Consider the following 26,490-nt stretch of genomic DNA (forward strand, 5'->3'; position numbering starts at 1 on the left):
AAAAAATAACAAAAGTATTAATATTTTCAAAAATTAATATTTAAAATAATCATAATATTAAAACAGTTTTAGTAAACTTTGTATACATATAGCATTCTGAAAAGCATTTAACACATGTAAGATATATTTTAACATTAAAAATAACAACTAAAATTAGATTTAAAAATATTTATAAAATATAAATATACGTTTATATTATAACAAAAATTTGCGTTCACGAGAATATTAATTTTTTTGACCTCTCATGATTTTTTAAAATAAACTAAAAAATATTTTTAAGAATATTGATATTAAAAATAAGAATTTAATATTTTTAGTTTATTATTTTTTAAAAATTTAAATAATTTTCTATCAAATATCTCTTAAAATTATAAAAATTATTTTCAGTAAAAAAAAGATATTATTTTCAATGCTTAAATGTCTCATTAAGTTGAGATAAAGTAGGTGTTTTATAAATATTCTTTGAACTCCATGGTTTTTTTTCATGTCTTAAAATAGAATCCCAATTTTTTCTTAAAAATGTATTAAAAAAATACTTAAATTTACCCTTTAATATTAAAATTAATACAAAAATTTGTCACTAATTTTTTATTACATCCGGCAACTTAGGATTCTAATAATATCGTTGATACCAATACCAAAATTGTTGGGCCATCGAGTTATATTAAAAAAAATTTGCCACATTACTTGTAATATCCGAAAGGAATGGTAAAATAGTACATTTCGACGTTGCAATCCTTCAGATCTGATTTCGAAGTCCTTAATTACTGATTAATCCAATAGTCCCTTCCTATTTCCCGTTATGCCCTCGACTCCGAAGAGAAAATAGAAAACGCGTTGGGTCAGATTCAAGTCATCCAACACCGTATATAAGTAGAAGGCAGTAACTGTACCATTGTAACCGGAGAAAAACAGCACCGAGTCTTCTCTTTCTGGTCGCGACTACGCATCTTCTTCCTTCTTCTTCAAAACTCTTCACGACAAGAAGCATTCGATAGAACTTGTAGATTTGGATCTCGAACGCCATGGCGTTTTGGAGATCTCTCGCGTTCTCTGCGGTTCTTCTGCTTCTCATCCATAGCGTTCACTGCTTCTACCTCCCTGGCGTCGCTCCTCAGGACTTCCAGAAGGTGACCTTCCGTTTCCCCTCTCTTATACGCGTCAATTTGAATCTGAGAAGTGAGATCTGTGTTGGATTGGATGTGATGTGATAGATACTAGGGTTTTCTTTTTTTTTATTTTGAAAATATTTTTATTTCCTAATTGAAAGAGGAGCTAGGAGTGTGTGGAAATACGGAATGCTTTTTTTTTTAAAATAATTTTTATAGATCGCTTTGATCAATAACGTTTTCGGTAACGTCGTAGAAGTTGGTGGTTGTAACTTTTTTCCTAATTTATGCTTGTGTCTATTGTTTTCCGAGACACTTAGGGTTGCGAAGTTTAAGTTCTGATTTCTATTACTTGTCGTGCGTTCTGTGGTTTACTGTATTTAGAGTGAATAGCTGTTGGTGTTTTGTTATGTGAAACTTGGCGATGTCTTTCAAGAATGCTGGTAGAATAGAACTTTTTGTAGAGGGGTATTGCTGTAGCACCTTCTACTTCATTGCACATCTTTGTATTGATAAGTTAATTTCTGATGTTTGCAGTGATATACTATTTCGTGTAAACAATCAAAACTGTGTCCTTTTGGGCTATGTCTTGTATTTTTTTAATATCTGAAATTTGCTTTCATTTTACTTTTGTTTACTACTATCTTATTCCTATACTTTTCTAGTCTTCCCTTCCTGTCGGTCGTTTCTAATTATAAAGACTATTTTGTTCAGTTTTTTTTGGATAGTTGAAATTCTTGCATAATAACACTTTGCGATCTTCGTAGCAACTATAATGGCACTTATAAAGGATGGAACAATCTATTTGACTACTGTTTGTATCCCCTGTATTACCTGTACCTGTCTTTTTGTCATGCTCTTAATCTGGCCAAAGTGAAGAACATTAGAATTCATTATGGATTTACTTCTAAATCCTTAACTGACTTTTTCCATATTTCTTTGCTGCAGGGAGATACATTGCAAGTGAAAGTAAATAAATTAACATCAACAAAGACCCAGCTACCGTATACATATTATTCACTTCCTTATTGTGCCCCACCAAAAATACAGGATAGTGCAGAAAACCTTGGGGAAGTGCTTCGTGGTGACCGCATTGAAAATTCTCTCTATGTGGTCAGTTTTACATGTTTACTCATGGCTGCTTAATTTTTGAGATAATGACAAGAAAGGAATTCTTGGTCATATATTTTCAGTTTAGGAACAATTAACCGCTGAATTTGTTAACCATGTTCAAAGAGTTGTTAATGAGTAATCGTTTTTAATGAGTAATAGTTTATTGACTTAATTAACTATGTGAGTGGTCTTCGTTTCCTAGTTGTTGTTTTTTTTAAATGTTAAGTTCCCTTAATTTTTTCATGGTTATTAACTGATTCTGACTCAGTGATATTTTGCAGTTTAAAATGCGTGAGCCACAAATGTGCAATATTGTGTGTCATCTTAACCTTGATGCTAAAACTGCTAAGGAGTTCAAAGAGAAGATCGGTGATGAGTATCGGGTGAACATGTATGTTATGCCATTAATTGATAAATTATTTTCAGCCTCGAGGGGTTGTAACTTACAGTGGCTCGGTCTTTCATGCACAGGATCCTTGACAACCTTCCTCTAGTTGTTCCCATAAAACGGAATGAACAGGATTCGACTGTTTATCAGCTTGGTTTCCATGTTGGACTCAAAGGACAGTATAGTGGGGTATGCTTAATTGCTTATTTTATAACACCATGGCTATTGTTATGAATACCAATTAGTTTCTTTTCTTATTTTGTCTGGATGCAGAGCAAGGAAGAGAAGTTTTTTATTCACAACCATTTGGCTTTTACTGTCAAGTATCATAAAGATTTGCTAACTGAATCTGCCAGAATTGTGGGCTTTGAGGTTACACCATTCAGGTCACTATTTCCATGCCCTAACTGTCACATTAATTTGTTTTGTTTAATTTTCCACAATTGTAGTTTCCTTGTGCATTCAGTTGCCCTATTAATGGATTCATCCTTATGTGGTATTTAGTAGTGATTTTTCAGAACTGTATGTTGATGTGCAGTGTTAGACATCAATATGAAGGTAAGTGGGATGGAAAAACAACTCGTTTGACAACCTGTGACCCTCATGCTAAACACACAGTTGTCAACTCCAACACTCCCCAAGAGGTTGAAGAGAACAAGGAAATTATCTTCACATATGATGTTGAATTCCAGGTGAGTTTATGGAGATGATAAAATGGTAAATATGTTCTTCCTCATTCTTTAGAATGGTTATTTGCTTACCTGAGCCAAAAAGGTAAGGCATACAGTGTGAGTAGAGAAGAGAGCTAATTGTTAGGAAGATAAAATATTAAAAATCCCATGCATGAATGGGCATTTTTATATTTTTGTCTTCTCATTGCAATTCTTTTTCTTCTTCCTTCCTAGAGGATTCTGTTTCTTTAACATCTTCCTTCTTTTGTTGTTATAATGCAATATGATTGTGGGCTGTATTTCTCATTATCTGCTTTACCTTTTGCTGTTACCTTCAGGAGAGTGACGTCAAGTGGGCTTCAAGATGGGATGCCTATTTGCTAATGAATGATGACCAAATCCACTGGTTTTCAATCGTTAACTCATTAATGATTGTTCTCTTCCTTTCCGGCATGGTGGCAATGATAATGTTGCGGACACTCTACCGTGACATTGCAAAGTACAATGAGCTTGAGACCCAGGAAGAAGCCCAAGAGGAGACAGGTTGGAAGCTTGTCCATGGTGATGTATTTAGGCCCCCCAACAACTCAGATTTGCTGTGTATTTATGTTGGAACTGGGGTTCAATTTTCTGGGATGATACTAGTCACCATGATATTTGCGGTCCTTGGGTTCCTCTCTCCTTCAAACCGAGGTGGGCTGATGACAGCCATGCTCTTGCTTTGGGTTTTCATGGGAATTTTTGCTGGGTACGCGTCAACTCGCTTGTACAAAATGTTCAAAGGATCGGAATGGAAAAAAATTGCTCTCAGGACTGCAACTGTGTTCCCTGCAGTTGTCTCTGCCATTTTCTTTGTATTAAATGCTCTCATATGGGGTGAAAAATCATCTGGAGCTGTGCCGTTTGGTACAATGTTTGCTCTGATCTTTTTATGGTTTGGAATCTCGGTTCCACTTGTTTTTGTGGGTAGCTATGTTGGATTCAAGAAGCCTGCAATTGAGAATCCAGTGAAGACGAACAAAATCCCAAGGCAGATCCCTGAGCAGGCTTGGTACATGAACCCAGTTTTCTCAGTTCTGATTGGCGGAATACTCCCCTTTGGAGCTGTTTTCATTGAACTTTTCTTCATCCTCACGTCCATTTGGTTGAATCAGTTTTACTACATCTTTGGTTTCCTCTTTTTGGTCTTCATCATCCTCATTGTCACTTGTGCCGAAATAACCATTGTGCTCTGCTACTTCCAGTTGTGCAGTGAGGATTACTTGTGGTGGTGGCGGTCATACCTTACCTCTGGTTCCTCTGCCCTTTACCTCTTTCTTTATGCTACTTTCTACTTCTTCACCAAGCTTGAAATCACAAAGTTGGTATCTGCGATATTATACTTTGGGTACATGCTTATAGCTTCTTATGCATTTTTTGTGGTAACCGGTACCATCGGATTTTATGCATGCTTTTGGTTCACAAGGCTCATCTACTCCTCAGTCAAAATTGATTAGTTATAGCAGTCCGCAGTTTGGGTTAATCTACTATACTTTTTAATGGACAAAGAAAGTTTGTGTAAGGATTTTGAAATTCAGGTACTAGCTTGTTCAGATGTAACCTATTCTATACAATTTTGAATTGTGACGACAGTGATTCTTTTGTTTCAGTGTCATTTTAATTGCCTTTGTCAAACTAAGATTCTTGTTTAAATACAGAAATTTAGGTTGGTTATGCTGTCTTAATTGGCCGTTTTCTGTGGCCGATGTTTTTATATTCTTAGAGCAGTTATCTCAGTAGAAATGAAATATCATCAACTTGAAGAGCAGGTCGCACTCCTGAGCTTGATTGCCTGAATATATCTGGAATGGAGCTGAACATGCGACGCCGAATTATGCGAATCCCTACCAGTTTCCTTTTCTAAATCTGTTGTGAAAATAGAATTTCAATTGTTTTCAATAACAATGGAAAATGTTGCAGGGTATGCAACAATTTTTGTAAAATATTTATATGATGGTTCATTTTTTTTCTTGAATTAATAGAGTAAATATAAAAGTAAGTTTTTGAAAGTGATGTGTTGCTTTTTTTTTTTAGTTTAGTTTTGTACAATTCAATTTTAGATTTGTTAGTGTGTTCAAGTTTTGGTAACTTTTTTTGGCTTTGCTAATGTACTTCTGTCTCTCCTGATTAATTGAAATATTTTAGTATCTTGAATAAAATATTTTAATCTTCATAAATATAATTAAATTTAATCATTTAATTTTTTTATTAATTTTGTTTCATAAAATTGAAAATATTATTATTATTTATTAAACACTTAACATGCATCTATCATTAAGCGATGATAAGACTATTTAAAAAGAATATAAATTTATGAAAGTTTAAACTAAATATTATTAAAATTACATTTATTGAAACTAAAATCATATTAAAATCATTTTCGATGTTAAATTGAGAAGTTGGTGTTTCTACAGTTTGCATTTGCAATTTGCAGTGAACAGCATCATGCATTCGAATTTCCATTCTCATTGTCCATTAATATTAAACCTGTTTTTTAATTTTTAATTTTTACCGTTAATTTAACCGTTACAACAACGGCACCGTACCTAGAGAAGTCAGTGGCCCCCACGCATTGTCCTGTCTTCAAAGCCTCAACGGCTACTTTCTTCCCTCTTCATCACCATATATACAAAGCTTCGAGCAATCCCATCACTGCAAACCACCGCTTTGAGCTCGTGTGTGTGGCAAAGGTAAAAGTTTTTACAATTACACACACCCTTCTCAGTTATCATAGAACGAAAAACACAATGGCTGTCTTTCCAAGAACTGTTGCCTCTTCTCTTTTGCTCCTTTTCCTTCTCTTCGGTTTCTCTGCAGCTAAGGAACTATTGGTGGGAGGCAAAATTGATGCATGGAAGATTCCATCCTCTGAAGCAGATTCCCTCAACCAATGGGCTGAAAGGTCTCGTTTCAGAGTAGGCGATCATCTTGGTAACTACCAACACTCAATTCTTAAACTCAACCATTTTTAGTTATATAAATCCTTATTCCAGTTTTTCTTAATTTTGTAACAAATAATTTGTTCTACTTTTTTAAACTTCCATTTTTTATTATTTTGTATTAAAAAATAATATAAATGTCTTTTTTCTCAGAGAGAATAAAGTGAAAATAAGTAACCAAAAGTTAGAAGGAATAAAAGGAACTCTGTCGTTATATGTTGATTTCCATAAATAACACCTCTCTTTTTGTTTATTTGGCAGTATGGAAATATGAGAGTGGAAAAGACTCTGTTTTGGAAGTAACAAAGGAAGATTATGCTAATTGCAGCTCTTCAAAGCCCATTAAAGAGTACAGTGATGGCAACACTAAGGTGAGGCTTGACCATCCTGGAGCATACTACTTCATAAGTGGGGCAAAGGGGCACTGTGAGAAGGGGCAAAAAGTGATTGTGATTGTAATGTCTCAAAGGCACAGTTACACAGGGATTTCTCCTGCACCTTCTCCAGCAGAGTTGGAAGAAGGACCAGCAGTTGCTCCTACTAGCAGTGCCACGGCGTTGCAAGCTGTTATTGTGTTTGTTCTTGGAATGTTGGCTATGTATGTGGGTTTTCTCATGTAAATGAATCACAACCCCATCTCATTAGCAAAATTTGAGTCTTGTTTGTTATATAATTCTTTATTTGCAAAATTCATGTGAAAATTTGATATGCGTCGATTTTTTTTATTTTTTATTTTAAATCATTTGAGCTTGTTCAGTTTCACATAATCACGTGAGTGATGAGTGACGAAATGGGTTTTTAAAATGACTTTTTAAAAAAAATCGCACCTTTTAAAATCATCATCCAAAAGTGGCAATATACATTGTAACGACAAAAAATAAACACCATGCTTGTCTCCTGAAAATGCACGCCAAGATGCCGGTATCATCTATTTTGTCGACATAAATAAACATGCCAAAATGCCTGAAGAAGATCAACAACAACACTAATGGAGATATTCCCTCACGGACACAGCTGCTCCATCTTGTTTGTTTACTGTGAAAATAAAATTTCAAGATAATAAAAATCTCAAAAACACAGAAGGGGATTAGAATTTTTGAAATCTGCAACTCCGCATGTCAAATTTACAAAAACAAAGATTGACTTCAATTTTGTGGGCTAAAATTGGAACAGATCCCAAGGAATCAATCGTACACAAGCAGTTATGTTCCATGCATTTAAATTGATTTTATTCATATTATGTTTAGAAGCACAAACTAATACAAAAAGATGTTCTTGCACCAACAAACACATAAACTTTCTAATAAATCAATGATGGCAAGTGGCATATACTTCATTTTCTCAATGAGTTATTTACCATCCAAAGGATGAATCACAGAAAACTTCTAACAGATTCATATATTGTTTATTTATTGCCTAAGCCATATGCAGCTAAACTACTTAATCAGAAGTAATCCCCAATTTTGAGAAACTTCTGATTGCAACCATTCTGGAAACCACACTTCAAAGTTTGGTCTTTGGCAAATTTGGCTATAACTTAATATCTGTTGGAGAATATACATCAAAGATATAACATTTTTTGTAACACATACTCAACTCTGTCTCTCAAAGATAACACATTTTTTGTAACAACTCTATTTAATGATACGAAGAGTAATATTAGGTTGGAGTGCCACACTTTCAAAACTGGAACTGATATACAGTTGATGGAGTAAATTAGTCCTTGAAAGATAAAATGTCCACTGGTTCTTAAAATTTTGTTAAGTAATTAAAATTTGATGTCTTTTACAATTTGCACCGTTACAAGGACTAATTTGAATTTTGAACTGACTCTAAAAACATTGTAGGAGCCAGAAAAATTTTGCTTTTTTGGACTAATTTAATCCCACCATATTTTTTTAAGAAATTATTAATTTGGCAATTTACTCAATTTATTACACAAGCTTCATTACCAGTAAAACATTTGTATCATCAAAGAAAGATTCTACAGTTTGAAATGGCAGCAGTAAATTTGTATCATAAAATTTCTTGGATGGAAGGCCAACAAGGCATGGTTCTATATTTCTATATATGAGGCAAATGACTGGTAAAATCACGCTTTAATGGTTAAATGCTTAAATTCCAGCATCCTAGAAACAGGACACCAAAATACTTCCATAGCAGTACAGCAGGAGGGGGAGGTATCTTACCTCCAATTTTAACTAGATTGATGGACTGAAAAATAAGTTCCATAGTTAACACTGTTTTATCCTCTTCAGACTTTTAATAGGTGCTATGCCCAAACGATGACTTATCTATTTATATTTCTACGTCAACAATTCCATTCACATCAACTTTCCTTCGCAAACAACTAATAACCAAAATGCCCAACTCACACATAAAAGATATTAATCCACTATCCTTAACATTGTTGAATTGGAAGAACCATCACTAAAGAAAGGCAAAAGTAGCATTCCTTTCACATTTTGGTTTTCTAATCACAACTCTCTTATATCCAGCGGAATATTGTTAACTTTCCCACATTTGTCAAATAATGGGTTCTACTATAGCATTTTTGAGGTCGGCTTGGGATTGACTACTATGGGTTTTACCATTAATAGTTAAACTGATATTCTATTCCAGCATATTTTTTCAATTTTTACAACCATGAGCCCGATGCTCCACAAGTGTTAACCAAGTTGGTAAGCTGAAATGAATTTTATTCTAATCATGTTTTAACAGTAGAGCAGATCTGAAATTAAAATTGCACATGTTTAATTTGCAATACCATAGACTGCATTTAAAATTTTAACAAGTTTTACATGTATTACAATTTACAAGTTACCAACAACTCTCTGAACTGTGATAATTTCAAATTTAATACTACCAATTCTTTATTAAATAAAAAAGGCTTATTTAATAGATCTCGAAGGATGTCAACTATTAAATAATAGTAAATTCACTAAATTGAAGTAGTAGTCAAATTCTTTTGCATCTAACTGCTCCAATCATCTAATGCTTTAGAGCACAGACAGTGTTTTAAATCGTGGTTGCGGTCACAATGGTTCAATTATTCCGAGGTGGTGGTTCATATGCCTAGTAGTCTGGTTGAGAAATTCAAAAGATCCCCTTATATGTACCATCAGTTCAGAATTTATTATAATGCCAATAAGAGAAAGTCCCTAACTATATAGACCATCCTGGCACTGCAGTTACTACAACAATAGAAATACATTTTTGGAAGTTGGAGTATTAAACTCATAGAGTAAATGAGAATATGAAAGAAACTTCACCAGAATTCCAGAAAATTAGGCTACAGGTAGTTCGTCATCATCGGCATCCTCTGAGATGCCAACTTGTAATGGTCCCTTAATACCGCAATTACTATCACCAAGAAGCTCCCGTGCCGCTTTCTCCAGAAATTCCTTGGCAGCAGTTTGAACAGATTGTTTTTCAGAAGATTGATACTTCCTCTTTTGACCGGCCCGTTCCTGATGCTTCATCTTGTGTCCCTCCCCTCTACTTATGTTCCTCATATTTTTCCTTTGCTCTGCAGAAAATAACCACTCTTCTTTACATACACAAAATCAAATTGGAAGAGACCAGATATAAAAACCCCTGAAAGGAATAAAACACTTCACCACCCACCTGGAGTTAGGTCCGGCAGTGAATGTTCTATGAAACGCGTAGCTGCCTGATAATTCAAAGTAGTAGAAGGTCGTAGTGGAGCTACACAAACAAGCCCAAATTCACTCCAATGCAGACAATTGAAACATGAATAACATGCACTTCCAAATACCCGCCATGTTTCATTTTCAACATGACCATTCAACAAAGAGAATTGCTAGCAACGTACTCCTTTGTGATTACTCCAGTTTAAAAAGATCAACACTTCCTCGTCAAAATTTATCAAATTTTAAAAATCACTTTGACTTTTTAAAAACAACTCAATCACAAAAAGTATATCAAAGAGTCTGTTACTAGCATTTCTCTTACACAAATGGAACTAACAAATACAAGTTAACACATTGTTGAGGAAAAGAAAGAAAGAAAGATATAGATACCTTCACTCAAATCAAGCAAACATTGGAGTTTGTCTTCGTACAAGTCTAACCTGTCCTGGTAACACAAAAATCAAGCACTTCTAGCAACAATTAAGGTATTTCCAAAAGTTAATGAAAAAACAGAATTAGCAGACACCCACAAGTTCTGATTTGATGGGATGATCATCTGGGTGGACCCCACTACACCGTAAGTTCACTGGAGAGAGCGAAAACAAAAGGGTAGAATCAAAACGCGAAAATGAATTAACGAAATAAAAAAGAAGTGATTTTGAGATTACATGCAAGGAGTGTGGAAGTGATTTTGGCGAGGAGAAAGAGGGATTGGGCGCGTTGAATAGGGGGCATTTGGGAGAGGAGGTGAGGGTCGGAGAGAGACAAGAAATCATGAAAGTGGGTTCGCAATTGGTGAAGGTTTGAGAGAGTGGTGTTCACCGCGTCCATCGCCGATTCTGGAACTGCACTCCCCTCGCTCTTTTCACTTCCTTTAACCATTCTTTGTATCACTCAGTATCAGAGGTTGGAGAGAAAGTAGCTTGTAATTGGTATCACTACTCACTAGCTAGGGCTTGTGTTGTTCTCTCTACAAAATAGAAGAAAACAGAGACTTGTTGGGTGCAGCCAGTAGCCACCCTTCCTTCTTTTTTACATTAAACCGCGACGAATACGAATAGGTTTGGCTTCATTTTTCTTTTCTTTCTTTATACGTAGATTTTGTGGTATATTTGCGTTGAAACATACTAACCTGCTGTGTGCAAATAATATTTTAAACAGAATTAGTTTTATTATGCATTTTATTATTTATATAGGTCTAATCTTTAAAATTAGTTTTTTTTAAGATAACATAGAAATAAAATAATTATTACCTTTTTTTCACTTTCAAAACAATAAAAACAAAATTTTATTATATTTTATCTTCTTTCATTAATTCAAATATAACCTTAAACTTTGTTTAATCGTAATAAAATCCTTCCACCTGCAAAATCCAACAGGTGTTAATTAGGTATTTTATGGTTGAAATAATTTTTAAAAAATTAATTTTTTTAACAATATTTTAATAAAGGTTAATTTTATACAATATATTTTTTATTTTATGCATATTTAATATTTTTTATAATCAATGTATCATACTAATATTTTAAATATAAATTAATATTTTGACCTTTTAACTTTGTTTAAGAGGATACTCTACCACCACTAGTTTTATAACAATAGTAAAGGTGTAAAGAGAAGGATCATAAAGGAGCCGGATTGGATGATCTAATTTTCACATTAAAAAGACAAATTTTAACGAGGTATTTAGTTTTAAGCAAGATTCTAATGAACTAATGTAACATCCTTATAAATATATTTTTGATAAGCGCGATACCAAATACTAAGTTAGAAACGAAATCAAATTAAAATAAAATAAAAGATTAAAATACTATTTTGTTAAAAGTTTAATTAAATATATTTATTATTTTAAAAAATTGACAAAAAAATGTATGTTCAACATATTATTATCATTTATCAATAAATAATACATGTGAACTTTTTAATTTAGATATCATAAATTTATGTTATAAGAATCTGATAAAAAAAAAAGCATGACATTATTAAAAATATAACGCGATAACGGCGCATTTGTATCCTCACCTGTCACCTCACAAGGGTAAACCGGTTCCTTACCGGAACATCAGCATGGTACTATCTTGTTTGGTACCAAAATTATCCGAAACTGAAATTTGTTGCAATACTAACACCATAGCTATGTGCTTTTTGATGATAGGGTGCGTCTCTGTCTCAAGTTAAGTTTGCTCACTTTGCATACCCAATTGCGGTAACAGGTTCAAACACTATCATCTACCCTTCAATGTGGTTGTTCTGAATTTCAATCTCTCCTTTTGTTTATTTTTATTATTGTTGCTGGACTCTATGGCCGTATTAGTACTGTGTTCCTCAAACATGTGTTGCAGCAGTGTGTCATATTGTGGTGCTTTGTCTGATACCAGTGTCTATGTTCTAAACAATAATGGGTTCTTAGGAGGAACCAGTTTTGTCAAAATGAAGACCTTGCCAAATGGGTCTTTGATAAATTGGAAGAAACATGGAAAAAGGCAAGTGGGTCTTCGTGCCTTTGAGACAAAATGTTGCCACGAGGTGGTTGTGGTAAATGGCAAGGGCAAAAGTAGAGTGTCTTCTGAAGAGGTTATTGGTGTTCTGAAGTCTATTTCAGATCCAAATTCTGCTCTTTCCTACTTTAAGACGGTTTCCCAGTTGCCTAATCTTGTACATACCACTGAAACATGCAATTACATGCTTGAGTTCTTGAGGGTTCATGGGAGGATTGAGGATATGGTTTTTGTCTTTGATTTGATGCAAAAACAAGTAATTAATAGGAGTTCCAATACATACCTGATTATTTTTAAGGCTCTTTCGGTTAAAGGTGGGATTCGACAAGCGCCATTTGCGCTTGGAAAGATGAGGCAAGCTGGGTTCATCTTGAATGCGTATTCATATAATGGACTGATTCATTTCCTCCTTCAACCAGGCTTTTGTAGAGAGGCTTTGAAGGTTTACAAAAGAATGATCTCAGAGGAGATGAAGCCTAGCATGAAGACATACTCAGCGTTGATGGTAGCATTGGGGAGGAGAAGGGATACTGGAACCATTATGGATTTATTGGAAGAGATGAAAGCTTTGGGTTTGAGGCCAAATATCTACACATATACCATATGCATTAGAGTTCTGGGGAGGGCAGGGAGAATTGATGACGCATATGGGATTTTTAAAAAAATGGATGATGAAGGATGTTGCCCTGATGTTATCACTTATACCGTTCTAATTGATGCGCTCTGTGCTGCAGGGAAACTTGATAAAGCCAAAGAATTATACATAAAGATGAGAGACAGCAGTCAAAAGCCAGATCGGGTAACATACATCACTTTAATGGATCACTTTAGTAACTACGGTGACTTGGAAATGGTGAAAAGATTCTGGAGTGAGATGGAGGCTGATGGTTATGCTCCTGACTTAGTTACCTACACTATACTTATTGAGGCTTTATGCAAGTCCAGGCAGGTTGACCAGGCATTTTCTATGCTAGATGTGATGACAATGAAAGGAATTTTTCCAAATCTTCATACTTACAACACGTTGATCTCTGGACTTCTGAATCTGAGAAGATTAGATGACGCATTAGAACTTTTCAACAAAATGGAATCTTTGGGAGTTGACCCTACTGCTTATTCATATGTTCTTTTCATTGACTATTATGGAAAGACTGGTGATCCTGGAAAAGCGCTTGACACCTTTGAAAAAATGAAAAAGAGAGGCATTGTGCCAAGTATAGCAGCATGTAATGCATCTTTATATAGTCTTGCTGAAATGGGTAGGATCGGAGAAGCAAAAGATATATTCAACGATCTTCACAATTGTGGGCTTTCACCAGATTCAGTAACCTATAACATGATGATGAAGTGCTACAGCAAAGCAGGGAAAATAGACACAGCCATAAAACTTTTGGCTGAGATGATAAGTGAAGGGTGTGAACCAGATATAATTATAGTTAATTCTTTAATTGACACACTTTACAAGGTTGACCGAGTTGAGGAGGCATGGAAAATGTTTGGGAGACTGAAGGATTTGAAGCTATCTCCTACAGTTGTGACATACAACATTTTACTTACTGGTTTAGGGAAAGAGGGAAAAATCCTAAAGGCCCTTGATTTATTTGGGAGTATGAAAGAGTCTGGATGCCCTCCAAACACGATAACTTTTAACACACTCCTTGATTGTCTTTGCAAGAATGATGCAGTTGATTTGGCCTTGAAAATGTTCTGTAGAATGACAATGACGAACTGTAGCCCTGATGTTCTGACATATAACACTATCATCTATGGCTTGCTCAAAGGAGGCAGAACTGGTTATGCATTCTGGTTTTACCATCAGATGAAGAAATTTCTCTCTCCTGATCTTGTAACTTTGTGCACCCTCCTTCCTGGTGTTGTAAAGTATGGAAGGGTTGAGGATGCAATCAAGATTGTCACGGAATTTGTACATCAGTCAGGTTTACAAATTGGCAATCAATTCTGGGGAGAATTAATGGAATGTATTCTAATTGAAGCAGAAATAGAAGACGCCATTTCATTTGCGGAAAGATTCGCATGCAACTCTATCTGCCAACATGATGATGTGATATTACCTCTTATTAGAGTCCTTTGTAAGCGGAACAAGGCTGTTGATGCTCAAAATTTGTTTGACAAATTCACCAAAACTTTGGGAATTCATCCAACCCCAGAATCCTATAACTGCTTGATGGATGGGCTTCTTGGATGTAATAACACCAAAACAGCTTTAAAACTTTTTGCAGAGATGAAGGATGCTGGTTGTTGCCCAAATATTTTCACTTACAACTTGTTGCTTGATGCTCATGGAAAATCTAAGAAGATTAATGACCTTTTTGAACTGTACAATGAGATGCTCTCTAGGGGATGTAAGCCTAATGCTATAACCCATAATATTATCATCTCTGCCCTTGTGAAATCTAATAGCTTAGATAAGGCATTAGATTTATATTATGAACTCGTAAGTGGTGATTTCTCTCCCACTCCTTGTACATACGGCCCTCTTTTAGACGGTCTTTTGAAGGCTGGAAGATCAGAGGAAGCAATGAAAATTTTTGAGGAGATGTCAGACTATCAATGCAAGCCCAACTGTGCTATTTATAATATTCTCATCAATGGATTTGGGAAAGCAGGTAACATTGATTTTGCTTGTGATTTGTTCAAAAGGATGGTTAAAGAAGGAATAAGGCCAGACTTGAAGTCTTATACCATTCTTGTAGAATGTCTGTGCTTGACTGGTAGAGTTGATGATGCTGTGCATTACTTTAAGGAACTGAAGTTAACTGGCCTTGATCCTGATACAGTTTCTTACAATCTTATGATCAACGGGCTTGGAAAATCCTGTAGGTTGGAGGAAGCTCTTTCTCTTTTAAGTGAAATGAAGGATAGGGGAATTTCTCCTGATCTATATACTTACAATGCGTTGATTTACCATTTTGGAAATGTTGGAATGGTGGAGCAAGCCGGAAAGATGTACGAGCAACTGCAACTTATGGGTCTTGAACCTAATGTCTTCACTTATAATGCTCTCATTCGTGGACATAGTGTGTCAGGAAATAAAGATCGAGCCTTTTCTGTCTTCAAGAATATGATGGTTGTGGGGTGTAGCCCCAATGCAGAAACATTTGCCCAGTTGCCTAATAAATGTTGATTTTACAGTTATGTCATGGGACCATTTCTTATGTTCCTGATCTCAAAAGGGAGGCATTAAGGTAATTATTAACGTTTTACTATGAATAATTTTATGATATTTTACTGTGAATGACATAATATATTTTTGCTAAAAATATGATTTTACAGTTTATTCTGTTTTGATCATTGTTGTTTCTTCAGGGACACTGCCTTGTTGCCTAAACAATTTCAGAGATGAGATATGTACTCAGCTGGCATGTGATTTTGTGCACATTATTCACTTCATTCTGGAAATTCCTGCTGATTGATGGTGACAACTATTATTTGTGTAAAAATTGTTTTCGTGGTACTATCCATGATTTTTAAGGACCAATTCTTTCCAAAAGACTGTAAGTTTTTCTACCTGAGTTCCATATATTGGACAAATTACACTGAGATATCCCCTAACATTTAATGAAATTTCACATAATACCTCTTGTATTCTTTTTTATCCTACACAAATTTCTTTCAATTTATATAACAATATAATACCGTATATCCTTCCCATTTACACATTCCCAGATTTGTGCAGTAATACAGATCATGTAACGCAAAGTAATGTGAAAAATGAAGGGGTATTGTATTGGATATAGTTTCATTAAATCTCCAAGGGTGTAATGTAAGTATGATTTGTCTAAATATATTTCATGTTCCTTGCACCAACTAATATTGCTTGGAATTGCTAAATTTTTATTTTATTTTGTGATTGCAGGCACGAATTTCACTACTATATGCTTTTGCCTGATAATAGAGAAAGGAGGTGGAAGTGTAATGGAAAAAGGGGGAGAAAGAAATTGAGGCGTGAGATCACACCACGCCAAGAGTTAAACCAACGATGAAATGTATAAAACATACGGATACCTAAAGTTAACACCAAGATTTGTATAAAAATGCTTGAGCTTCTACAACCCTAACATTCCAAAAGTTTATTGCCAAGTACCACATTTTATTTTTAAAAATTAAAAACTATTTTAAAAAAGAAATCAAACATATTGTTAAATTTTTGTTTTAGTTTATTTTCTTGGCAAATCTGCGTTTGGCAGAAGGAAATAAGAGAATGTTATTGTTAAAAGTGCACTGGGGAGTTAAAATAGTTTGAAAATAAAGTGAAAATTAGATTATATTTTGGTAATTATTTGAAAAATAAAATAAAAAATGTTTTTCCGATCAAATAGAAAATATCATCGATACTGCTATCATTGATAACTGTAATTATTATTAACAGTTATATTTGCGCTACTATCTTCATCTCCATTATTGCTAGTGTTTTCTGAATTGAATATTTATACTCAACCCAATATATAAGTATTTAAAAAAAAAATATTTAGCGTAGAACTACACTTTGCACTATTATTTTTTGCACAATCTATTCATATGAAATATGATTTTGAGACAATTCCAATTAATACATAATTGAAATTAAAGTTCTAATCCACAATTTCAATTTCATGCATCAAATGAACCGTAAAATTAATTTAAGAAAGGAAGATATGGTTTAAACTAGGAAATTTAATACTAATTATATTTTTTAAATTCCGGTTAGCATGTTAGATTCTGTTTCACTAAAGAAATAAGGCACAAATGATTTATGGTATACGAAATATAAGTATAGGAATATACGAAACTATGTGCCATAAAAACTGAGAAATAAGTTGCCCTCATATTTTTCTTAAATATAAATATAAATACCTTGCTCACAAGTTCGAATTTGCTATGCACTCAATGGATGACTCATCAGCCTCAAACTGAAAGATTGCCTCATCATAGACGTGTCACCGTTGGATACTAAGTGTACGCCATCAAAAGGGCATCACCTTGTAACTTCAGAAGAAATACGAACCAATTCTTTTTTTCACACTTCAATCCACGCTGTGAATGAGTTATTTAAAAGATCTATATATGTATTTTTTTAAATAATCAATTTACAATATAGTGCTTTAACTTAAAAAAATTACTCGGAATATATATATATATATAACGAAATATATCGTTGCTATTTCCTTTATAGTTGGTATAAAAGCAAAAGGTGAAGCCTTTCACATGTTGCAAACATTACTCTAAATCAACATGACCTCACCCATTTCAGGTTAGACTTCTCTTTTGCATTAACACTTTTTTGCAAAGCAAGGGGCATCCTCGCAGATTGTTGATTATTACGGCAACAAAAAACATTTAGAGAGCCACATGTAGAATACGCATAACAGATTTTAAGAATGAAAAGTAGACACGGGAGACAAGAAACGGGAGAAAACTGATATTCTTACGATAATCAGAACAACTGTTGTGTATATAATGTGAGATGAAAGGATAATAAGTAATAACCATTCAGACGCATTCTAACCACTGGTGCACACTACATATATATAATATATAGTACATATTTGATCTGTTAATCATACTAACTTTCACTTCTCTCAAGTGTTGTATCAGATTCAGAGGATTGCTCTTCTGCTGGTGCACTGGATTGAGCAGTTTTTTTGAACTGCACCAAGATCATGGTCATGTTATCACATCCCTCCCCATTAGCAGTTGATGGTGCCAAACACCGGTCCAGTACTCTTTCGCACACTACAGAAAGTTTCGTTTCCTGCCACAGATACATATTTGTAGATCAGCCGATTGCCCAGATAACAGCCATAATACAATAAAATAATTAATAGAAAATTCAGGCACAAAATATTAACCTTCAGACCATTACGAAAGGCCACCGGTCATCTATTGAATTTATCATAAACAATTTCTAGTGCATTAAGTGATATGCCAGAAAATGAGTAAAATCTAGTGACAAAGAACACTTTGACTCTTGTCCACCATGAGTAACAGATCCTATACTAATTCTCTCCAACTACTACAAGCATAAATGGCACAAATTCTTCTCCATTAAATAACATAAATAAGCATAATTTGGGGACAAGTATGACAGCTACTTCTTAACTGAATTAATACTTTATCATCTCACTATTAAAGGGTTAGAAATAATAAGAACTCACCGAGCGCAATAGTTCATGAACAAAATCTACCAATTGTTGACTTGACATGCAATCCCTGAAATAATGACAATAAATTATTATTTTCAAAAAGGAAGCTGAAGGGAATACACAATCAAATTACTATTTTCAGACACACACTTCGTTACTGTCAGCTTACATGTATATTAAAAAAGTTAAATTGAAGGCATTTGTTTGATGAAAACTGAAAATAGGGTACTTCTGTATGATTTATGAAACTAGAGGTGTTTGTATCAATGTACAAATTTAAAAGGAGATTACTGTAAGTTACTCATTTGTGGGCATGAAACAAGAAACTTTTCCCACCCACAGAAGACAGTACACATAATATTGTCTGTCCAGCATGCCTAGAATGAAAATCAATTGGTTTTTATATTTTAATAAAGTAAATGACCGACATCTTCCAAATGTATGACAAGATTCAGAATCAAATGGGGACAGGGAAGTATAAGAAGAATACCATATCCCATCACAAGCTAACACCACAAATTCATCTTCATCACACAGCTCAACCTACAACAAAATATCAAAATAAGTCAACAAATGAATAATTAAAAGTGAATACCTAAAAGTAGCCATAAGCCCTAACCATGCATTATATCATGGATTCTGCCATATAGACTATAGTAAATGGAAATGATGGCACGACTTTGTATCATTGAGGCAGCTAGCTGAATTGAATTACAGTAACAAACTTACAGTGTTTATGTCTGGATTGGCAGTTACTATTTGTTTTTCAGCAGAAAGAAACTTATTCTGCTTAAATTCCATGTCACCTGTGGTAAAAATTGAAACATATTAAAGAATGGAAACTTTATAACCTGTTTCCATCCCACCCCACCCCTCAAAATCCACATAAAGAATTTTCATAAAGAAATTACTGTCAAGAACAGATAGATACACAAATTTGAAGTCTTCAATTAGATGAATTGAAACCAATCTCCTTGTCTTGTAAAGAACCAAAATAAAGCATACAAAAAAAATTAGAAAGTTGTCCATTTGTGTGATTTTATTCATCAGGTATAAAAATTCAAGAATTTTCCTAAGCAAAAAGAAGCAGGGGCCCAGCCCAGCTGTTTACTCAAGTTATAATTGGAAAAAGAGAATGAAAAAGAAAAGCAGCTTTGATTATTCTTTAAAGAAGTTCATTGGCCTATAGGTAACATTACCAATAGCTCTTGCAAGATTTAAACTTCCATTAACGCGTCCTGCATGAATAAAACCACCAGCTTTTACTATTCTCTCCTTCTCAATCTCAAGATCAGGTTTGTGGTCTCTAGACAAATTGTATGCCTGTAGAAAACAGTCATAATGCATTTAATTATTTAAAAGATCTGTAACTTACAAAAACTGAAAATATGGTGTCTCCAAAATAGGGACAAACTTGACCCACCAAACAAAGAGCCAGACATTTTGCAAGTGTACAATATTTATACATATAAAACAACATTTTGTGATTATTTGTTCTTAAGTGTATATGTGTAGGCAATAAGCATAATAAATGTTCAAAAATTCTCAGTCTAAAAGTTACCTGACCCTTCCGAGATATTACACAACGTGAATCACCAGCATTTGCAACAACAAGTTGGTTGTTTCTAATAACAGCAACACAGGCAGTGCTTCCCGAAGTAGGTCCAGCAAAATCAGAGTGAGGCCCCTGATTGCAATAAGTACGTTCAAATTAGGAAAATGCAGAGAAATTTTATTGCTATTATCCAATGATATTTCTACTTAAAGCCATATGCCAGGCACCAAATTACCAAGTATATCCAATGAAGCAGTGACACTGAAGAGTATTATTTAAGGTATCCTTCTTCAAATGTCACACCTACCTCCTCAAAAGCCCAATCATCAACTTGGAAATTACCATCACTGCTTCGTGGAGACCAAATCAACCCTTCTATCATCCCAGTAAACTTGTTAAACTTATCCCCCAAGACTGATAACTCCCTCCATCCCCTTTGACCACGCATCATCTCATCCATTCTGCATAGTATTGAACACACCAGTTCATAACTTTATATTTCTGGATCCTTGTTTTGAGGGTGTTGGGTGAGACAGATAAGAAATCAGTGGTCACTTTTTATTCTCTCTGAATCAGATCAGGAAAGAAGATCTATAATGCCATCATGTCTGCTCTGTAATATGAAGCTTAGTAGGATGCACTAAATTAAAGAGGATGCAAGTATGCAACACCATTATCAGCAACTAGCAAGTGGGCTACAACTTCTTGTTAAAAAAGATACATATAATTTCGTCAAACTTTTCCATTTATTCAAATGCATAATACATTCCCTAAGTGACTTTGAGTGAGATCATTGTCAACAACATTTCTTTGTGCATTAAAGAAAAAAAAATTATCTATAACAAACTACAAAACCAAGATCTAAGTGGATGATCCAAATGGAATGTTTTAAATAGTACAAAAATTCAACTCCATGCAAGCATGAAAGCACTTTATCATTTAAAATCAGAATGCAAGCAGAGGAACTGCCATTTATATAGAAGTGGGCATCTTTTTACATCTAACCTTAAAAATGCTTTCTGAAGGGCGGTTCCTATATCTCCAACTAAGTATTCTTCACTTTTGAGGACCTGTTGGTGAAGAAACTTCGCACAAAACTTTGCAACCACCTTACCTGAAATTTTGGGATTAAGTAAGCAAGAATAAATGGACCTTGACTTCTTCTACCAGAAAATGGTTTGAAAGGAGCAACCAGAATCTATTTGTTTGAAAAGATATGTACGAAAACAAACACTTCAATAAATATAACATTAGCACAGACACAATTTAGAAGCGCAGAAGAAAAATCAATTAACTTAGATGAAAGCCTTTTAATTTTGAAAACTACAATCAGGGCACACAATTTACAGTGGTATAAATGGGATGAGATGTAACACATTAATGTGACAGAGTCTTCATGCATGCCAAGTTAGAATCCATGTCCATTTACAGTTATCTTAAGTTATAACATAATTAATTATATTAGAATCTACTTAAAAATTAAACCAGGCATCAAATGTTGAAATCAACTATGTCTAGAAGCCACACAAAGGTTGACTTTATTACTTATCAAGAGAAAATAAATAAACTTTACTAAAAAGACAAAACCATAGAACATATGGTTTCTGCAGAAGTGTCTCTTCTCTTGCAAATATCCAGAGAGATTTGAAGGAATTGTTGTTTTGGCTTTTCTATTTGATAATATAGGGCTTCTCAGTTTTTTTTTCTTTTCTTATTTCCTTTCCTTTCTGGTATCTTTTATAAGATATCATATCCTACACATCTTGTTCAATGTAGGAGGCAGGAATAGGGGAGTGAGATGCTATCCAAAAGAGAAAGATGAAATGGAAAAAAGTAAAGTAATCATCTTAGCATGGACAGAAGACAATTCTAATTTGTAATGAAGTAGTAAAAATAGCAATCTGCCATAAATTAAAGTAGCCAAAACTTTTCAAATCTTACCTCCATGACCATCATATACACCAAAAAATGAAGTTGACTCATCCAGATCAGTATATGCAGCATGCTAACAAAAGAAATGATAATTAAAAAATCAACAGCATATTGATGGATTTATTAAGAGCAAAATCTAAGTCAGGCAAAATCAATGAAATGAATCAAACAATACAAAATTAAAAGCAGAATCAAATGCTGTTCACATTTAATCTTGAAATTGCATTTCACTGGACCAATCTTTTGAAAAACTGAAACAAAAGATAAATTTACTATGAAGTCCACATACTCCAAGTTTGCCAAAGTATTGATGTCAGACACATCTGATACTGATATGCATAAAATACCTCCAGATACGTATCCAAAAAGTATCTCCTTTTCCTTATGTTTAAAAGATAATTTGGTGCTCTGATACGAATGAGAAACGGTTGAGCAGATGCAAAACTCTCAGCTTATTTGATATTGCACAGTTTATTTCAAACTTTCAATGTTCACCTATTTTGACAATCGAGTCTTCCACCAGCAACAAGGGTATCATCACCTATGCTAGGGCTTGTGGACAACATGGGTCTTGTCTTCCACAATTAGAGCTCACAGTTCTTGTGGGTCTCACAAAACAAAACACCTCCACTCACTAAAAAAACTTCTGCACAAAGCAATGCCTCTGGGACTTGCAAAAGCAACACATTTCTAGTGTAGTGGTGACAGATTGCAGCTGATCTTTCTCACAAAACTGAGTCACAGCACCAAGTCCTGTTTTGGTTGTAGATTGCATAGCAAGATAAACATAACTGCATAAGCCATGTATGTTGGTTCTGTTCTGACTTTCAAGTGTTTCTTCTCTGGATTTCACAATATTTCCACTATTGAAACATTATCTTCCTCTTTTATTTGGGCATCAGACTGTGATTGTGGTAATTTGTTGAAGCTTTCATTTTTTTTCCCTATACATTTTACTGCAACCTAGTTAAAACTCGAATTCATGCTAACCCATCTAGGCCATATTATATCTTCAATTTCCAAAATCCCCATATCTAAAAATCCATATTGTATTGTACCAGTGTTGTACCAAGTATCTGGGCTTCATAGTAAAACTACATCTTCTAGTTCCCTAACAACATCATCATCTCACCCAAAATGATAAGTTAAGCTCAATTATGCAGTATATGAAATCAACAGAGTGTTACATAAATATACTATTATCACTAGATACTAGTGATAACAATTCTAGGTAGAATAAGTCTCAAGCAATATTGGGACTTTCAACTTCCTAAGAATATGCTAGCAAATATTTATCTGTTTCTATCATAATTATAGAGTGTAGAAACCATAAAAGAATGACTCACAATGGCCTGAAAAATGCATGCATCAAAGTATTGAAGAATAAGAGAAAATCTATTAACCACAAGAAGTAAACACTAGCATGATATCTAAATCTTGGAAGAGAAGGTCTCTTCTGTTTGTTTCTCCAACAAACCATTTGTCAAAAACTCAATGGTAACTCGTGAATCCAATCCACAATGTTAATGAAATCAATACCAAATTACCAATCCATATAAGGCTAATGGAAGAAAGCCAAAAAATGCTGCTGCAACAAACTTTACCTTCCAAATTCCAAACAAATGAACAAATAAATGGGAGTAATTTAAGCGTAGACAGAATCCAATATTGACAGATACTGCATAGCATAACACCCTTACCACCCCACGATACTTCTTACTACTAACTAGACATTGCCACACTGGTGGTTTATAGTTATTCACTTTAAAATTTAGTATTTATATGCAAAAGGCATTCAATTTCTAAAAACTAACAATTTTTTCAATGATTACTTACAGCATCTTCCATTGATGCACGCCACCCTTGCATGGATGATAAACCATATCGAAGACGGTCATTTTCACCATCTTCAGAAAACTTTTCAGTTTTGGGAGTACTGAGATATATTCCCATTCCAACCTGAATTAAAACAAATACACATTAACTTTAATTTCTTAAAAGCAGGGAAATAAAAGAAGACTTACACCAAAAGAAATAATAGGAAAAAAGTGCATCTTTGACAATATTCTTTGTAATTGCAAATGCTGCATAAACAGGGGAAAGTAATATCGTAATACAAGAATCGAACAAATAAATCTAATTGTTTTAAGAAACAAAAGCAAAGTGTGAGGTTAAACAAGCAAATTTCTGCACATAGTGGTTGGTTGAACAAGAAAATTTCTGCACAGTGGTTGGTTGAACAAGCTTCTGGTTGGTTTGGTCAAGAAAGCGAAGACACTGGAATGGTATCAGAAGTTAAGAGAAAATGTGCAAGACAGTAAAGACACTGGCTGGAGAAAAATCCAAGAACTTTGGTAATGCTGCATTCCAATTATAGTCTGGAAGAAATATATTGATGGGGGAATGTTTACGAGTCTGAAACTAGAAAGAAGAGTCCAGCCACCAAAGAGTTATCTAAACTTACATTTTTTTGTTTTCCTTCACTGGCAAGATTCAAGAAAATTGGCATTAAATAAGGATTAATTGAAAGAAAAGTAACATAGGTGAAGGAACTAATCGTTTGCAATAGAAAATGAAATATAATAAAATTGAAAAGAGCCATGAAAGTTCAACTAAAAAAGGAAATATTCTACATAATATTTGGGGAAAAAGCAATTGGCAACAAACAGAACTCCATCATTGACAAGTAAACAACGTAAAATGTAAACAGCACAAGAACGAACAAGAACTGAAAAAAAAAATTTACGGATTTAAACACGGTGCAATAACTTTAAAGCAGAAATTAGAGTAATTATATATTAATTCAACAAAGGAATTTCTAAACAAATCCACGAATTTTAAGAACCAGTGATACCAAAATAACATTAAAACAAAAAAATGCAAGTATTTCTGATTGTGAACGATTAGTTAACAGTTTGAGGGCAAAAGAGAAACAAGAACAGCAGAAAAGATCAATGAAAATAGGAGCAGTAAAATGAATCTTTCTTTCTTTAAAAAGAAAAAGAAGAAGAAGATAAGAGAGTAGCATACCGAATTGAAGAAAGATTGATGAGAAATGAAGAGAGGTTGAAGTGATCAGAAAGAAGAGAGTTCTGGATTTTACTCACGGTCACTGTTCACACAGTAACCACAATTTTCCTCTCTCTCTTTATTTTCGTTCTTATCCCTTTCTCTATTTTCTTCTTTCTCTTTCAACTATTATATGCAAAATAAATAAATAAATAAATATCCAGTTTCTCAAATAATTACACTCATAATAATAATAATAACAATAATAATTCGAAAAAAGCAGATATTTTTTTGCTTATCTTGCTCTTACATTTACACCGTTGAAGCATATCCATGCCCCGGATTTGACTCCAGCGTTCGGATACGATCTGATCATTTTTAAAATATATATATAAAAATAAAAATCCATCACTCATATATGATGTCATTGGTTATGTAATAAACACTTTTTAAAAATAAATACATGAATAAAATTATTCTTCACTTACCCCTTATTTTTTAAATTCTCTTATAATATTTTTATTTAATTTTTATTAATTAAATAATACTATTTTTAAATTCTTAAAATTAATTTTTTATTTGATATTTTTATAAATATTAAGGTAATTATTAAAATATATTATAAGAGAATATAGCAAGATATCTTCTTGTTGTAGAATAAGATACCGTGCGATTATAGATTTTTCAGGAAAAATATTATATTAGATAGTAATGGATCTATTAGCATGTGATGGTGAGCAAATGTCAATTCTTTATTCTATGAAAAATTATAAATAAGTTGTGGAAGGATTTATGTCTACGTTTTGTTTTTCTATCTTTGTAATTTTGAATCCGTTAAACCCAATTTTTATTTTATTTGAATATTCTTATTTAAGCTTAATAACTTTAAAATATTGAATTCACTAAATTTAAACATTTATTTTTTATGAAAAACATTTTATTTTGTTTCTCTATCTTTTATCTTATTAAATTACTTCTATTTACTTAAAATTATGAATTTTTTAAGTCAAAAGGATTGACACATTAGTATAAGATACCATTGTGTTTATATGTGCAAAGTCGATTTATTTAGCGGTGATTACAGTCTATTGTATTCACGTGTGTTGTAATTTTGTATTCAAATTTTAACGTGTAAAATTATTTTAACTATCATCTACAAACTTTATATAGATATTAGTCTTGGGCCTTTTGATTCCACACCAAAACTCGAGTAAGAAAACATGTCAATTAAAACATTTTTTTTCATGTTATTAAATAACATGACAATGTCAATTATGTTGTAATGTAAGAGAACAAAATTCAAAATAAAATTATAATATGTCAATTATGTTGTATTTACATAAGGTTTATTGATTTACCTTTTATGTCCTTTTATTTCACACGACACTGTCTTCCTCACTAACATGAGAAAAGATGACGAAAATTTAACCTCACAACATGA

At 33.5% G+C, this 26,490-nt stretch overlaps 5 protein-coding genes across 14 annotated transcripts; 3 read left to right on the forward strand and 2 right to left on the reverse strand.

Annotated features, from left to right (window-relative positions):
- Window positions 1–855: 855 nt before the first annotated feature.
- LOC113864304 (transmembrane 9 superfamily member 8-like) lies at window positions 856–5,325 on the forward strand. Its single transcript, XM_027497877.1, has 7 exons — window positions 856–1,130; window positions 2,058–2,222; window positions 2,504–2,613; window positions 2,694–2,799; window positions 2,884–2,996; window positions 3,149–3,302; window positions 3,620–5,325. Exons 1-7 carry the CDS (start codon window positions 1,026–1,028, stop codon window positions 4,775–4,777), a joined length of 1,911 nt encoding a protein of 636 aa, XP_027353678.1. The 5' UTR covers window positions 856–1,025; the 3' UTR covers window positions 4,778–5,325.
- A 661-nt stretch (window positions 5,326–5,986) lies between these two features.
- LOC113865380 (early nodulin-like protein 1) lies at window positions 5,987–6,879 on the forward strand. The gene is made up of 2 exons (XM_027499876.1): window positions 5,987–6,251; window positions 6,521–6,879. The coding sequence occupies exons 1-2, from the start codon at window positions 6,068–6,070 to the stop codon at window positions 6,877–6,879; spliced, it is 543 nt and encodes a 180-aa protein (XP_027355677.1). The 5' UTR covers window positions 5,987–6,067.
- A 180-nt stretch (window positions 6,880–7,059) lies between these two features.
- LOC113865379 (nuclear nucleic acid-binding protein C1D) lies at window positions 7,060–10,971 on the reverse strand. The gene is made up of 6 exons (XM_027499875.1): window positions 10,581–10,971; window positions 10,443–10,498; window positions 10,303–10,357; window positions 9,887–9,967; window positions 9,532–9,788; window positions 7,060–7,294 (listed from the first exon to the last, which is right to left on the reverse strand). The coding sequence occupies exons 1-5, from the start codon at window positions 10,792–10,794 to the stop codon at window positions 9,547–9,549; spliced, it is 648 nt and encodes a 215-aa protein (XP_027355676.1). The 5' UTR covers window positions 10,795–10,971; the 3' UTR covers window positions 7,060–7,294; window positions 9,532–9,546.
- A 917-nt stretch (window positions 10,972–11,888) lies between these two features.
- Window positions 11,889–16,546, forward strand: LOC113865888 (pentatricopeptide repeat-containing protein At4g31850, chloroplastic). Of its 7 annotated transcripts, none has more exons than XM_027500680.1 (5): window positions 11,891–11,982; window positions 12,068–15,616; window positions 15,738–15,925; window positions 16,098–16,194; window positions 16,288–16,485. In XM_027500680.1, the coding sequence occupies exon 2, from the start codon at window positions 12,214–12,216 to the stop codon at window positions 15,553–15,555; it is 3,342 nt and encodes a 1,113-aa protein (XP_027356481.1). In that variant the 5' UTR covers window positions 11,891–11,982; window positions 12,068–12,213; the 3' UTR covers window positions 15,556–15,616; window positions 15,738–15,925; window positions 16,098–16,194; window positions 16,288–16,485. The 7 variants fall into 7 exon arrangements, with proteins under 7 accessions (XP_027356479.1, XP_027356481.1, XP_027356476.1 ...); XM_027500679.1 differs by having other exon boundaries at window positions 11,935–11,982; window positions 16,108–16,194; window positions 16,288–16,546; XM_027500678.1 differs by having other exon boundaries at window positions 11,889–15,616; window positions 16,288–16,546.
- Window positions 16,547–17,764: 1,218 nt separating this feature from the next.
- LOC113865889 (probable protein phosphatase 2C 60) lies at window positions 17,765–25,226 on the reverse strand. Of its 4 annotated transcripts, none has more exons than XM_027500681.1 (11): window positions 25,071–25,226; window positions 23,877–23,999; window positions 22,050–22,113; window positions 21,114–21,222; window positions 20,416–20,569; window positions 20,115–20,240; window positions 19,753–19,876; window positions 19,283–19,359; window positions 19,044–19,096; window positions 18,566–18,620; window positions 17,765–18,162 (listed from the first exon to the last, which is right to left on the reverse strand). In XM_027500681.1, exons 2-11 carry the CDS (start codon window positions 23,991–23,993, stop codon window positions 17,974–17,976), a joined length of 1,068 nt encoding a protein of 355 aa, XP_027356482.1. In that variant the 5' UTR covers window positions 23,994–23,999; window positions 25,071–25,226; the 3' UTR covers window positions 17,765–17,973. The 4 variants fall into 4 exon arrangements, 3 of the variants coding, with proteins under 3 accessions (XP_027356482.1, XP_027356483.1, XP_027356484.1); XR_003505017.1 differs by having other exon boundaries at window positions 17,820–18,162; window positions 20,344–20,569; window positions 25,071–25,214; XM_027500683.1 differs by having other exon boundaries at window positions 17,821–18,162; window positions 21,114–21,217; window positions 22,071–22,113; window positions 25,071–25,214.
- Window positions 25,227–26,490: the final 1,264 nt, after the last annotated feature.

Source organism: Abrus precatorius, unplaced genomic scaffold (assembly GCF_003935025.1).
Source record: "Abrus precatorius isolate BTA unplaced genomic scaffold, Abrus_2018 Scaffold4, whole genome shotgun sequence".
Taxonomy (NCBI): Eukaryota; Viridiplantae; Streptophyta; class Magnoliopsida; order Fabales; family Fabaceae; genus Abrus; species Abrus precatorius.

Coding starts and splice junctions, on each gene's coding strand:
- LOC113865889 (XM_027500681.1), bottom strand. CDS start 23,993: ATGGGAATATATCTCAGTACTCCCAAAACTGAAAAGTTTTCTGAAGAT. Junction 19,360..19,752: donor AAATCTTGCAAGAGCTATTG/GTAATGTTACCT, acceptor TTTTTACCACAG/GTGACATGGAATTTAAGCAG. Junction 19,097..19,282: donor CCAATCCAGACATAAACACT/GTAAGTTTGTTA, acceptor ATTTTGTTGTAG/GTTGAGCTGTGTGATGAAGA.
- LOC113865888 (XM_027500678.1), top strand. CDS start 12,214: ATGGCCGTATTAGTACTGTGTTCCTCAAACATGTGTTGCAGCAGTGTG.
- LOC113865379 (XM_027499875.1), bottom strand. CDS start 10,794: ATGGTTAAAGGAAGTGAAAAGAGCGAGGGGAGTGCAGTTCCAGAATCG. Junction 10,358..10,442: donor ATCCCATCAAATCAGAACTT/GTGGGTGTCTGC, acceptor TTGTGTTACCAG/GACAGGTTAGACTTGTACGA. Junction 9,968..10,302: donor TTTGCTTGATTTGAGTGAAG/GTATCTATATCT, acceptor TTGTTTGTGTAG/CTCCACTACGACCTTCTACT.
- LOC113865380 (XM_027499876.1), top strand. CDS start 6,068: ATGGCTGTCTTTCCAAGAACTGTTGCCTCTTCTCTTTTGCTCCTTTTC. Junction 6,252..6,520: donor CAGAGTAGGCGATCATCTTG/GTAACTACCAAC, acceptor TTTATTTGGCAG/TATGGAAATATGAGAGTGGA.
- LOC113864304 (XM_027497877.1), top strand. CDS start 1,026: ATGGCGTTTTGGAGATCTCTCGCGTTCTCTGCGGTTCTTCTGCTTCTC. Junction 2,800..2,883: donor TCAAAGGACAGTATAGTGGG/GTATGCTTAATT, acceptor GTCTGGATGCAG/AGCAAGGAAGAGAAGTTTTT. Junction 2,997..3,148: donor TTTGAGGTTACACCATTCAG/GTCACTATTTCC, acceptor GTTGATGTGCAG/TGTTAGACATCAATATGAAG.